This window comes from Fukomys damarensis, unplaced genomic scaffold (genome assembly GCF_012274545.1).
Source record: "Fukomys damarensis isolate Sample0158 unplaced genomic scaffold, DMR_v1.0_HiC HiC_scaffold_10, whole genome shotgun sequence".
NCBI classification, from domain to species: Eukaryota; Metazoa; Chordata; class Mammalia; order Rodentia; family Bathyergidae; genus Fukomys; species Fukomys damarensis.
Window position 1 is genome coordinate 5988593 of NW_022900922.1, and position 12454 is coordinate 6001046.

The 12454-nt window shown below is 41.9% G+C and overlaps 1 protein-coding gene and 1 pseudogene across 4 annotated transcripts in view; both read left to right on the top strand.

Annotated features, from left to right (window-relative positions):
- The first annotated feature begins 2335 nt into the window (after positions 1 to 2335).
- Pitrm1 (pitrilysin metallopeptidase 1) overlaps positions 2336 to 12454 on the top strand; it is a 29932-nt gene continuing 19813 nt past the window's right edge. For 3 of the 4 annotated variants that reach the window (XM_010643616.3, XM_010643617.3, XM_010643618.3), the window contains exons 1-8: positions 2336 to 2442; positions 4123 to 4225; positions 6466 to 6572; positions 7014 to 7165; positions 8008 to 8122; positions 8209 to 8305; positions 9959 to 10119; positions 12284 to 12410. In XM_010643616.3, coding sequence (XP_010641918.1) covers positions 2387 to 2442; positions 4123 to 4225; positions 6466 to 6572; positions 7014 to 7165; positions 8008 to 8122; positions 8209 to 8305; positions 9959 to 10119; positions 12284 to 12410 — 918 coding nt within the window. In that variant the 5' untranslated portion in view covers positions 2336 to 2386. Of the gene's footprint in view, positions 2443 to 4122; positions 4226 to 6465; positions 6573 to 7013; positions 7166 to 8007; positions 8123 to 8208; positions 8306 to 9958; positions 10120 to 12283; positions 12411 to 12454 lie in introns of those variants that run through there. The other variant, XM_033761828.1, reaches the window with a different exon arrangement.
- Positions 7311 to 7439, top strand: LOC117285490 (annotated as a pseudogene).

The following is a 12454-nucleotide window of genomic DNA, read 5'->3' on the forward strand; positions in this document are numbered from 1 at the left end:
CTGGCCCTCTCCCTCATACTCCCACTTATCGCTTAGATTGGCTCCAAGGTCCATCATGCAACAAACCACCTTGACCTTCCCCTGTCCCTCCCCTGACCCCTCTATGGATTCCTTCACAGAAGTCCTTCTGTCCTTTGTCCTTGCTTCCCACTTCTATCACTAAAAAGCCATGAAGCTTCAGTTTGGGGGTGTTTTATGAGACTCTCTCATGCTGAAGGACCTCAGTTAAGGGCAGTCCCTCTGAGCCTTCGTGGAGTTTGACTTAGACAACGACTCTGAGTCATCTTTCATCCCTGTGGCATGCCGTGGTCATGAGCTGGACAATCCTTGACAATCCTTGGCTTGACGAAGCCTCACCCTGATCTACGCCTTTATCTTCACTTCAGGTTTACCTCCTATCTTTGTGTACAAGATTTCCCTTTTAATAAGAAATTGGTCATATTGGAGTAGGCTCAGCCCTAATGACCTCATTTTAGCTTGGTGACCTATCTCCAAATAGTCATATTGTGGAGGTCCATTCAGGACTCCAACATATGGTTTTGTGAAGTCGCAATTAAACTTCCATCACCTCAGTATTCACTCAATTGCCCTTCTAAGCCACAGTCATAATGTATTTTGTCAAAAAACCCCTTCTGTTAATTTTACTAAAACAATGACTTTTTATTGTGGGGTCTGGTTTTGTAGTGTAGAAAATTGCATTGATAATTTCTGACTTTTTCACCTCTACATTGTAATTATTTACGTCAATATTAATTTAGATTTTATATATATATATATATATATATGTATGTGTGTGTGTGTGTGTGTGTGTGTCAATTAGGTCAAATTATGCTTGAGGTAACTATAAGTCCTTGTGTGTGTATCTAGGTTATTCATCAGTGAGGTTGTGTCCTGTGCGAACATACTAGTTAAGTGGTAATTAGTGCATTTATATTCTATTCTTCAGAGAGACAGAAATACTATAATCTTCCAGTGCCTCAGTTTCCTGCATACTCACAACAGGGTTAATAATACCCAACTGTCTCCCCTAAGATCACAGAGATGTGATGACCCATTAAATATATCAGAAGAGAGGTATACACACAGAGCGTGTTTGTATGCCTAGCTTATTATCACCTATGTTCTGGTTCATTTGGGTTCAAGGTACTTGGTCAACTGCAGAATTGGCTGCACTGAGTGAAAGGTGTTTGGCAGATGTTTCGTGGCTTTTTCTATGTGATTACCCTCTACATTACTGCCAAACCCTTTCCGTGTTTAAACTGATTGTAGCTATCTACTTAATGTTTCTTTAGAACCTGGAAAAAAGGTAGATGAAGGTTTGCTTTAGTGGGCTGAAGGGAAGGAGAGGGAAAGCAGTGAAGGGAGGAGGCAAAGTTCTGAAAAACGAGATCAGACTGGTGGACCCGCCCTTTCCGAGTCCCTTCCAGACATTCCACAGGTGCAGTTCTTCCCAAATGTCCCTTCCTCAGCGGCTGGGCCCACTCCTCTCGTGCATTAGGCCTTAGGCCTTTACGTCTCTTCCTGACTTTCCAAGAAGGACTCGTGGGCTCTTTGGGAATCTCAGAACACCCAGGCGAGTCTTCCTGCACAGTACGTGTAGTGAGGAACACGAAATGTGGAGTGTGTGCTGGGGCTCTAAGCCACCCACGGGTGTGCTAGGGAAATCCTACGAAGGGACAGGAGCATTCCCACCGGTCTTGAAGCCACCGAGGTCCAAACTAGGACACAGGCAGGAACTCACCGGGACAACCTGCAAGCTCACCCTGGCCACAGGTGGGCTTCTGAGTCGCAGAGAGTCTACAGACCTCAGGATTAAAAGGAGCTCTAGGTTCACCTGGCCGGTTCCAGACCGCCTTTCATCTGCTTAAGCTGCATCACTCTCTCTTTTAAAATTTTATTTTCATTTTCATTTTTTATTACATAAAAAATACGTTTACAGTGCATAATGACCACTTTACTGCGGGGAGTTGGTACTTGTACATCTTAATTCTTTTTTTTTTTTTTCCCGTCCCCTACCCTTTTGCTTCCTCCCTGCTTCTTCCAATTCTTGGTTCCCTTCCCATTTGCAAATGCTGTAGCACCACGCCCTGCCCTGCTCGGCTCCGCATCCCTCCTCCGTCATCCATACCCACCTTTCTTTGAGCCTCTATTCCGCAGCCCCCTACGGCTCCGGCCCCTGGGGGGCCAATGCTGGGTCAGTGCCCCACTCCTGCATCCGCCCCCTCCGGCCTGCGCCAAGCAGTGGCATCCGCCCCTTTCCTCGACAGCCTATCGGAGAGTCCCGTGCCTTTTGCGTAGACCAATGGGAGTCTCTGCCGTCCCGCTCCGCCCCGCGCGTGCGTCGGGTTAAAAGTTGTCGCCGAGGGTCGGAAGGTGGTCACTAACCATGTGGCGTTTCGGAGGTTGTCGAACGCTGGGCGCGGTGCAGCGGCTGAGCTGCGGGTGAGACTCTGCCTATTCCCAGGGGGGCGACAGGGACGTCGGGAGTAGGGAGGGGGAGGCAGGGCGCGGGGAAGACGCTAGGGTCTCTCCGGTGCCCGGGCCTGAAGTGACCGCTCCGCGCTCTGGAGACTCCCACACCGTGGCGCCCGACTTTTCTCATTCGGAGTTTCGGCATCCTGAAACCTTCCCCTGGGGCTCCCAAACCCGGATACCCCAGAACCCAGCCCGAGGACCCTGCAGGGCCTGCCAGGGGGTCCTTTCAGAAGCTCTTGGTGGCAGAGCCCTCCTCCCCGAGGAGGTCCCAGTTACCAGGGTTGGGGGAACCAGGACCCAGAAACTGGCCTGACCCACTTTCCTTTCTCCCACCTCAGGTGACCCACAGTGGGTGGCTCTGTGTGTAGGTTGTCAGGGCTTTTTGAAGTGAAGATGGTCATTGATGTAGGTCGTTAACATGTGTAATAAAAGTAACTGGAAGTTTATGGTTCTCATTATAGATTCGCTCCCATTGCATTTATGTTACAAGGCAGAGTTCTTTAGAGATCTGAGGCTTCCACGGGCTACACTTTAAGCAGCTGTATTCTACAGCAAAATTGTAGCCTCCAGGAATTGCACTTTTTAAAATGACTTGTTTATGGGAGAATGAAGATGATAAAGAGTGTTTGGCTTTCATGCAAATCCACACTTTGTTTAGTTTTCTGGTCTAGTGCAGTTTAGCTACTCTTAGACTAAGTAAGTGAACAGGAGTTCCCTTCCTCCAAAGGCTTGTAGGGAGTGTTTGAATTTGATGGCGGGAGCTTTATTCATGTGTGTAATAGGTTGCCAGAAATCATGGTGGGGAAGTCCTAGAGTTGCCCCTGAATTTTCATATGTTTGTGCTCCTAAAGATCATTTCTTTCTTAATCATAATTTCTTAAATTCCTTCTGTTTCAATATGCTAAATGAATACGGAGTGATTGATTTTTTTGGCATATTGCCCAAATGTGGCCAGTGACTGAATTCAGTGGTTTTTTTCCTGCACCCATAACCTTTAAAATAAATATTTCTGAGATACAGTGTTAGTAGGAATCTCTTAAAATGTAGAACTGTTATTGTAGAAATCTCCACAGTACACGTTTTCCTGTATATATACATAGTGGGGAAGGACTTGCTAATCTTTAACTTTTCTAAATACAGTTGCGCCAATTTTTTTTTCCAAAATCATTCCAATATTCACTCCCAGTGGCAGTGCATGAGAATTCCTGGTAATATTAAGCTTTTAAATTTTCAACAACTTAGTGAATATATAATAGAGTTTTATTGTAGCTTGAGTTTATTGCTTTACTGTGAGTATCTGTGAGGATTCTGTGATGGAAAGAAGACATTTTGACATGAGAATTGTTTTCTATAATGGAGAGGCATTTGTACATACTTGTACTATAGTTATTTGTGAATTGTAGCGATAAAGAAAATTTGACATTTAATTATGGAGAGTCATCTGAATTAAGACAAGTTTCAAATGGAAAGAGCTTTATGGGAAATTAGTTTTCTGGAATATCCAAGATTTTGGAAAATGCAAGATTTAATTTTTCTTTCGTTAATTATCTGTCTCACACGGTAGTGTTTTCATTGTGTTGTGAATTATGTTTACCAAACAGTTGTCCTGAAAATCATCTAACTTTAATGACTTTTCTTAAACAACAGCAATACACACCATAAAGGATGGAGGTGGAGCAGCAACAAAGCTTGTGAGAGAGCTCTCCAGTATAAAGTGGGAGAAAAGATCCATGGATTTACCATTGAACAGGTACAAGTTTGTCTGGTGTGCTCTTTATAACTCTAGGTGGACCACACATGTGGCTTGTGCTGCCATGTGAAGTCCTTGAGATTCGCTCTTACCCTTGTGTCCCAGGGCCCTGTATTGTTCCAGACTCATAGTAGGGGCTCAGTTGAACAGCATCTACAGATAAAATGATCTGTAGTCCTTATTTGTATCTCTGAAAGCCTGACTTCTTTTCCAATTTTAGATGGTAACACTCCCATAGGTCTTGGAATCAACACCAGTGTTTTTGTAGCCAGAGCTGCTGCTGTTTTACTCCCAAGTGTGCTCACAAAAGACTTAATTCCCTACATCGCTGCAGTCAGGTTTTGTTATAAAATAATTTGCTCTAATTTAAGTAGAAATTTTGTTTCCTGAGCCATTTGGGTCTCAGAATTTTAAAAAATAAATTGTTGGTAGAAATTTACTTGACTTACGTTAAAAGAGATTTTACTTTTTTTTTTCCTTAAACCTTTCACATTGTTTTTTCACTTAACGTGATAATTGAAGAGTATGTGCTTTAACTATTTGGTTGTTGGTTTTATGCTACGCTTAATGTTATAACAAATATAAGGACAAACAGCTTATAACCTAGAAGGCCTCATATGCAGCTGTAATACAAGGTATGGCTTGATGAATGTCATGCAGAAATACCATGGATGAAGGGAGGAGAGAAGAGAGTGCTCTTACTGATGGGAGAGGGAAGAGCTTGTGACCGAGGTGCCATTTGAGAGAGAAGGTTATCCATCTCTAGTCAGATGTGAGTAAGGCCAGTGATGCAGGGAGTCCCGGGCAGGTCTGGGAACAGTGAGTCATGAAAATGGGGTCAGGGTATTCGTAAAGTGCCCTGAAAACCATGCAAAGAAGTTTGGATTAATAGTACAGTTACTGCTAATAAGGACCTCATTAACCCAGATTCTTCACACTGAATTATATCCCCGGCCCTTTTTCATTTTTTATTTTGAGACAGGGTCTCGCTAAGTTGCCCAGCCTCCCAGAGTGCTCCTTTTTTTTCAAATTTTAAAAAACTTGGATGATAAGCCATGATTCTTACTTTGAGAAACAGTTACCCTGAAAGCTTTCATTAGTCAGGCATCTCACTGTAGCTACTGATTTTAAATACATTGATCATTTATGTAAAGTCCAGTAAGCTTGGAAATACAAGCACTTTACCATTCACAAATTAAGTAAGCATCAGCAGACCACATTAAGTATATGTTCTGTGTGGCGGAATCTTTGCTTTGAACTCACGAGACTCGAGTTCTAATCAGTGATATGCCAGAAACTTTCTGGAAGAAAGAATGAACAGGTCACTTTCGTGGCCCATGAAAAAGGGGGTGATAAATGCTGTAGTTATCATAGCTGTATTGTAGGTGATTGAAGGAAAGAGGTTCCAGCAGGCAGACTTGGAAGATAGGACACTTTCTTTAATGTCAAGGACTATGGGCATTTAGTATGGGAGGCCTATGTAGAATAATAAACGATTGTCCCCTCTTCTGCCGCCTTCCTCTTTGGGAGTGAAGATTCATTCATTCTTATTAAGGGCATCTAAACCCTTCTGGCCCTTCCTAGTATTATGAAGGCCCTGGCTATGTTTATGATGATCCCTCCACTAGGGACAAGTAGCTGGTACACAACTTAGCACTAAGAATTCACCTTCAACTAAAAGAAGCAAAGTTTTTTTCTAGGAGGATCCCTCTCCTCCTACAGATGAAGGCCCGTTTTTCACTTACCTTATTTAATCATTCTGAACACCGAATGAGATAATTTGTGGAAAGTCAGAGAGACTCAGCAGACGAGCAAAGGGCAAGCTACTGTTTAAGTATGACACAGTGTAATGAAAAGGCCTTGGGTGCCAGGAGAATTCTGCCCCTGTGTTATCTGAGTAGTTTTGTTTCATCACTCTGAACCTTGTTTTTTCAATCTGCAAATAAGTTTGAAAATACATCCCTTATAGGGTTATGTGTGATGTGTTTAGAAAATGGCTAGCAAGTAGGAATACTAATAAAAAAAACCCAAAAATGCATATGATTTCTTCAGCCTTTTAAAATTCTTACTATCCTCACTTGTAAGATCAAGGATATGGACAGGATGCCGTGTCCCTTCTAGCTCTGAAATGCTGGCTTCCTGCTGTCATTTAACTTAAGGCAGAAAAGTCAGTTGTGCCAATGTATTGGAGGTAACCATCCCGCCTAAGTTTAGCTGCTCACATTTCCCTCTTCCCTTAGGTAACATCTGTCCCTGAACTGTTACTAACTGCAGTGAAGCTCAGCCATGATAACACGGGAGCCAGACACTTACACCTGGCAAGGGAAGATACAAATAATTTGTTCAGGTGTGTGGTGCAGAGTAAGAACAGATTCTTGGATGTTTCTATTTAAAACGTGCATTTAGTAGTTTAAAATAATATCTCAACATTTTATTGACAGCATCCTGAGAAGGTAAAAGATTATCTGAATTAATATCCTAACCTAATTACATTACAATTTTATAGTCTGAATCAGTGATTTCATACATAATAGTCAGAAAACATTTTGTTTAAAGATTGTCATGCTAAGATGATTATTATGATAGTTTTTTTTTTTTTTTTTGGTACTGGGGATTGAACTCAGGACCTCGCGCTTGCGAGGCTGATGTGGTTGGTGGCACTGAGCTAAATCCCTGGCCCAATTATGTTTGTTTTGAATCCCAAATCACATATTTCGGATTTATGTTGGACAGTGCTGTATTAAGGGTAATCTTTCCCACTGAATTTGTTCTTTTTTACTCGCGTTAGTGTACAGTTCCGCACTACTCCTATGGATAGTACCGGAGTCCCACATGTTCTTGAACACACGGTCCTTTGTGGTTCTCAGAAATACCCCTGTAGAGATCCGTTCTTCAGAATGTTAAATAGATCATTATCCACTTTCATGAACGCCTTCACAGGTAAGACTTACATCCTGAACTGAAATCACTTTGGGGTTTGCCAGACACAAATATTAAATTCAATTACTTTCTAAAAAATAGGGTAGTTGGTAATTAATCAATGTACTGGAATAAGCCACCAAACTCTTACAGTTGAAAGATGTTAATCGCTTCTTGGCCTTTTGGCTAAGATCAAGTGTACAGTTGAAAGATGTTAGAAAAAAAAATTTATTTTTTTGGTACTGGGGATCGAACTAAGGACCTTGCGCTTGCCAGGCAGGTAGCAGCACCACTGAGCTAAATCCCCGGCCCAAGATGTTAGAAATTTAATCCTTTAGGCAGGGGCCACATTGTGGTCAGATTATAAAGGTTTAGAAAAAAGATATGTGAATTTTTTTCTGTAAATGTCCAAATCACTTTCTTTGGGGAATATTATTGGCACGTTAGGTGTCTGTAGTCTTAGGGTTAGTGCCAGTGGTGTCTGACTTGACTTCTAGTACAGCTGAGGATGGTGCACAGGGTGACGAGAAACAGATTCTGTGAGGGAGTGAGATCGGGGTGATCTAAGTCAGGGCTCACACAGAGTGAGGTCGTCTTTCCAGGCATAAGAAAATCTCTCTGAAGGAACTTGAACGGTGTGAAAGTTCGCTAAAGAAGTAGTGTTACTGCCTGTCCAGGGAAGACCTGTGGTTGCGTCTGGGGAAGCTGAGGCCCAGGGGGCTGAAATGCGGAGCCAAAACATGGGGTTGCTGCTTTCCGTAGGGTTCAAATGAACTGTGTGGGGAAGTGAACCTTGAAAGTGCATGATTTTTGTAAAAATCTCTTGTGTTGTAAAAAAAAATCTTACTTGCATTTGTACCCAGCTAGTGATTACACTCTGTATCCATTTTCCACACAAAATGCCAAGGACTTTCAGAATCTCCTGTCAGTGTATTTGGATGCGACCTTTTTCCCATGCTTGCGGGAACTAGATTTCTGGTATGTGATGATTAATTAATCGGTTTCAACTTTAGTATTCCAGTCACTGTCCTCTCCTGTTCACTTATTTATTGGCCATTATTTAGGCAGGAAGGATGGCGACTAGAACATACGAATCCGAGTGACCCCCAAACGCCCTTGATCTTTAAAGGAGTAGTCTTCAATGAGATGAAGGGAGCATTTGTAAGTATCTTTCCTTTCTTCTGTTAAAGTTATTTTTACCTGTGTAAAATTTTACAATATAGATGCGTGTAGAAGATAGTTGATGTGTAATTACTGCATTGAATAGTATTCTCATCTTATGTAATAACTTCTTGCATTAGCTGGGGTCAGTGCTGTGAACTGAGGCCCTCAGTGATAGAAGGCTCAGGTTTTATCATGTGACCTTGTGACTTTGAGGACCTGTGCTGGTCTGTCCTGGTCTCGGTGTCATACTGGGGTAGGGTGGCTCATGTATTCCATGCTGCCCTCTGATTTTTGTGCCCTGTTTTACCTAGCAAACTCTTAGAATCCATTTAAGTATCATTTCTTCCCAAGAGACCTGTTTGAGATTCAAGGCCACATGCCTGCTGGACACCAGGAGTCCTCGCACGTCCGTCTTTACTTCACCATGAATTCTTTCTCCTTGACGATAGCCATGGGGTTGTTCACTCAGTGATACTGAAAAGAAAATTTCTCTTCTCCTAGGGAAGAGTCCTTTGTTCTCTTGTACAGATTCTGAGTAAATTGAATGCTACTTTATTTTTATTTTCACTGTCCAGTATATAATTATTAAAAGCAAACCTCAAGCCTGGTTGTTTCTTTTTTTTAGTATTTGTGCTGCCGAAGTGAGCACTTTATTTTGGTACTGGGGATTGAACTCAGGACCTTGTGCTTGTGAGGTAGACGGCGGCACCACTGAGCTGAATCCCTGGTGTTTTTTTTTAATTTTAGTGAGTTATAATATATCGTGTAGAGGGAGAGTACAGTAACGCTAAATCTTGGATAGCAAGAGAGGAAATCCTGTAAAAGTTGAATTCTGTCCCTTTGTCTCAGGAGATAATGGTCACAAAGAGAAAAATTGACTCCAGGGTAGAGGATTGGGTAAGGAGAGCCAGTGGTGTGGGGAAAGATTGTGTAGGATATTGAATGCTGCTTTATTTATTTATTTATTTTGGGTACTGGGAATTGAACTCGGGTCCTTGTGTTTGCAAGGCACGTGGCGGAACTGCTGAGCTAAATCCTCAGCCCTGAATGCTACTTTAAATAATACCTGCGTTGATGTCCTTGCTTACTATTAGAACAGCTTTATTTACTGGTCTTAGAGGTAGATGGTCTAAAATGCGATTAATTTATTATATTATATATCATGTGTCTCAGTTACTTCTATTGCTGAGACAAAATATCCAACACCAAAACTGAAGGTTTCTTTTGGCTTACAGATTGTAGAAATTTTAGTCCGTAGTCAGCTGGCTCCAAGGCAGGGAAGTGCAGCACGAGAACATCGCAGAGGAGAAACAGTGTAGGCAAGGCAAGCAGAAGGCAGCTGAGCAACGAAGCAGCAAACAGAGAAAACAGCTGCAGCAGCGGCAGCTGCCCTTGTAACCCTTCCAGGCTGCCCACCTTTTGGGTGGTGCCACCTGCACCTAGAGCGGGGCATGGTGAATCCCAGCATCGCACACTCAGTCCCAGTGCCACTCGCCCTAGATCCAGCCACCTGTGCGAGGTCCCACCTGCGAGCGCATGAGGCTTTGGGGGACATCTGGACAGAGGCCGTAGCGCCATGCTCTGTGGTCACATGTGGTGTCCTGACCATATTTTACACACATTTTCTTCCTTTTTTTTTTTAATTTCAAGACAGACAATGAGAGGATATTCTCGCAGAGCCTTCAGAACAAACTTCTTCCTGACCATACTTACTCAGTGATCTCCGGGGGTGACCCACTGTGTATCCCTGAGCTCACGTGGGAACAACTTAAACAATTTCATGCTACTCATTATCACCCAAGTAATGCCAGGTAATATTTTGTTCTTAAGGGTTTATTGGTGGATTAAGAATTGACTTATAAATGTTTGCTTCAGAAATACATAAATCTTTTCTTTTTTTTTTTTTGTACCGGAGATCAAACTCAGGTCCTTGAGCTTGTGAAGCAGGCACTGGAACCACTGAGCTAGATCCCTGGCCCAGAAATACATAAATCTTGATAAGATTCTTTGCTTAAGTTTACCTGTCTACTTCTGTTTTATTTATTTATTTATTTATTTTGGTACCTGGGATCGAACTTGGGACCTTTCGCTAATGAGGTGGTGGTGGAACCACTGAGCTAAATCCCTGACCCTTGCCTATCTACTTCTTAAGCACATAGAAAAGTAGATTGGAATTGTGAAACCCTGTACATGTGTCACCTACTTTGCTGACATTTTTGAAGTAAATTACAGACCTCACCACTAGCTTACCACTAGCTTTGTGACCCTAAAATGTAGCAACATTTTCTTTCATAAGACAATTTACATTTAAGAAAATAGGACGAACTTTGTTAAAGCCATCTTTTTCTCATTCTATATTCAAACTATCCCACTGTCATCAGAATGTGTTTGGCTCAAATGAGGCCCACGTGTGGCATTTTGTCATTCCGTGTGTCCTGAGTACCCCGTGTGGAGGGCAGTGGGACATCCGTGAGACCAGGCTTCCCCTGGACTTTCTCACTTTCTAGGGTGTCTGGCTGGCTCTTTGTGGTGTTGGTTGACTTGTCCCTGAACTTTCAAGAAGTAGAACTTGGATCCAGTGACTCGGTTAGAGACAGGTGGAATCCTTGGTCCCCTGCTGCATCTCATTGGGCAGCATGATGCCTGTTCAGGCAGCAGTGGGAATGAATGATAAAATCAGGTTAGGACGGTGACAGCCAGCCTGGCCATTGTGAAGGCCTTTTTTTTTTTCTCCTATAGTCACAGGCCATCTGGTGAATGGAGATGCTAGTACCCTGGGAATATTGTTTGAGTGCCCCATGACCCTTTTGATGATTGTTGCTTGAATCAGTTATTTTATTGGAGTTTGCTAAGTTGTCTCATTCTGTAACTTCTACGTTGATTAGCTAGACTTAGGCAAAGAAAAGCCTTCCCTCATGAGCACGGGCTATTGGAGTACCCTGAAATACAGCCTGAGGGAAGAGGTAGGGCACTCAAGTTTTCCAGCTTTAGTGAGAGAGACGATGGCACTAGCTACCTCCAAGGATGACAAGAGACTTCTTTTCTGTCATTTTTCTTTCTTCCTGCTTTCATTTTTTTTGTCTTTGTTGTTCAGTACCACTGTGACGTCATGGAAATATTTGTATATATGCATATATTTGAGCTTGTATGATCAAATGGAATCCATTTATTATTTTGATTCTCAAATTGTCCCAGCTGTGGCCCATGGAAGTTCCTCTCTGATAGTTTCTTAGACTTTGTTGAGTTTGGTTTCTACCCTTCTACCCAGGCTCCTACTGCTGTGGATCTTCAGCTAATCTCCTCCCACTGAGTTGTGTGATTACGTGGGAAGGGCACTTAGAGACCAGTGAGTGTCTGAATGCCAGGAGTGCTGCTTGCTACTGGCTTAGCCAAATCCTTGAGTGTCAAACTTTTTCCTAAATGCCTTGAGTGTAAAAATTTTAAAAGATCTTCAGTTCCTGAAATCTTAACCTTCGCCCAGATAACTTTATATTACAGAAAGTTTTTTCCTCTGGTTAAATAATTCTTAAAAACCTATATTATTTGAAATGTGTAACCTAAAATCGAATTTTAGGAAATTCTTTCCTTTTGTCTGTCAATCTTAAATGGATTACTATATTACTATAGCTTGGGTCATAATTTAACAAATAGGTCATTTTGTTTTTTATAATACTTTTATAGCAGACATAAAATAAGACAAAATATCCATTTTTGTTGGATTTGCAGTTAGTTAAATCCTTTTGTATAATTTATATTTTGTTTGAACTTATTCCATTAAAAAGCAAAAGCTTCCTTTTGGTGTTTGTAGTTAAACTAAATGAAAAGAAAATATATAAAGTTCCCTTCAGTATGGAGGGGTTTGGCTTATTATCAGCTGCTGTATAGTTTAGATTATTCATTACATGAAAAAAAGGCGTCACTGTGATTTTCTAATCATTTATATTAAAATAGACTAACATTCCCTCAAAAATTTAGGTTTTTCACTTATGGGAATTTTGAATTAGAACAACACCTGAAGCAAATACATGAAGAAGCACTGAGTAAATTTCAGAAAATTGAAGCAAGTACCATGGTGCCAGCTCAGCAGCCCTGGGATAAGCCTGTAAGTGTCCCATCCAATTTTTACCTGTATTTTTATCCTGCCTG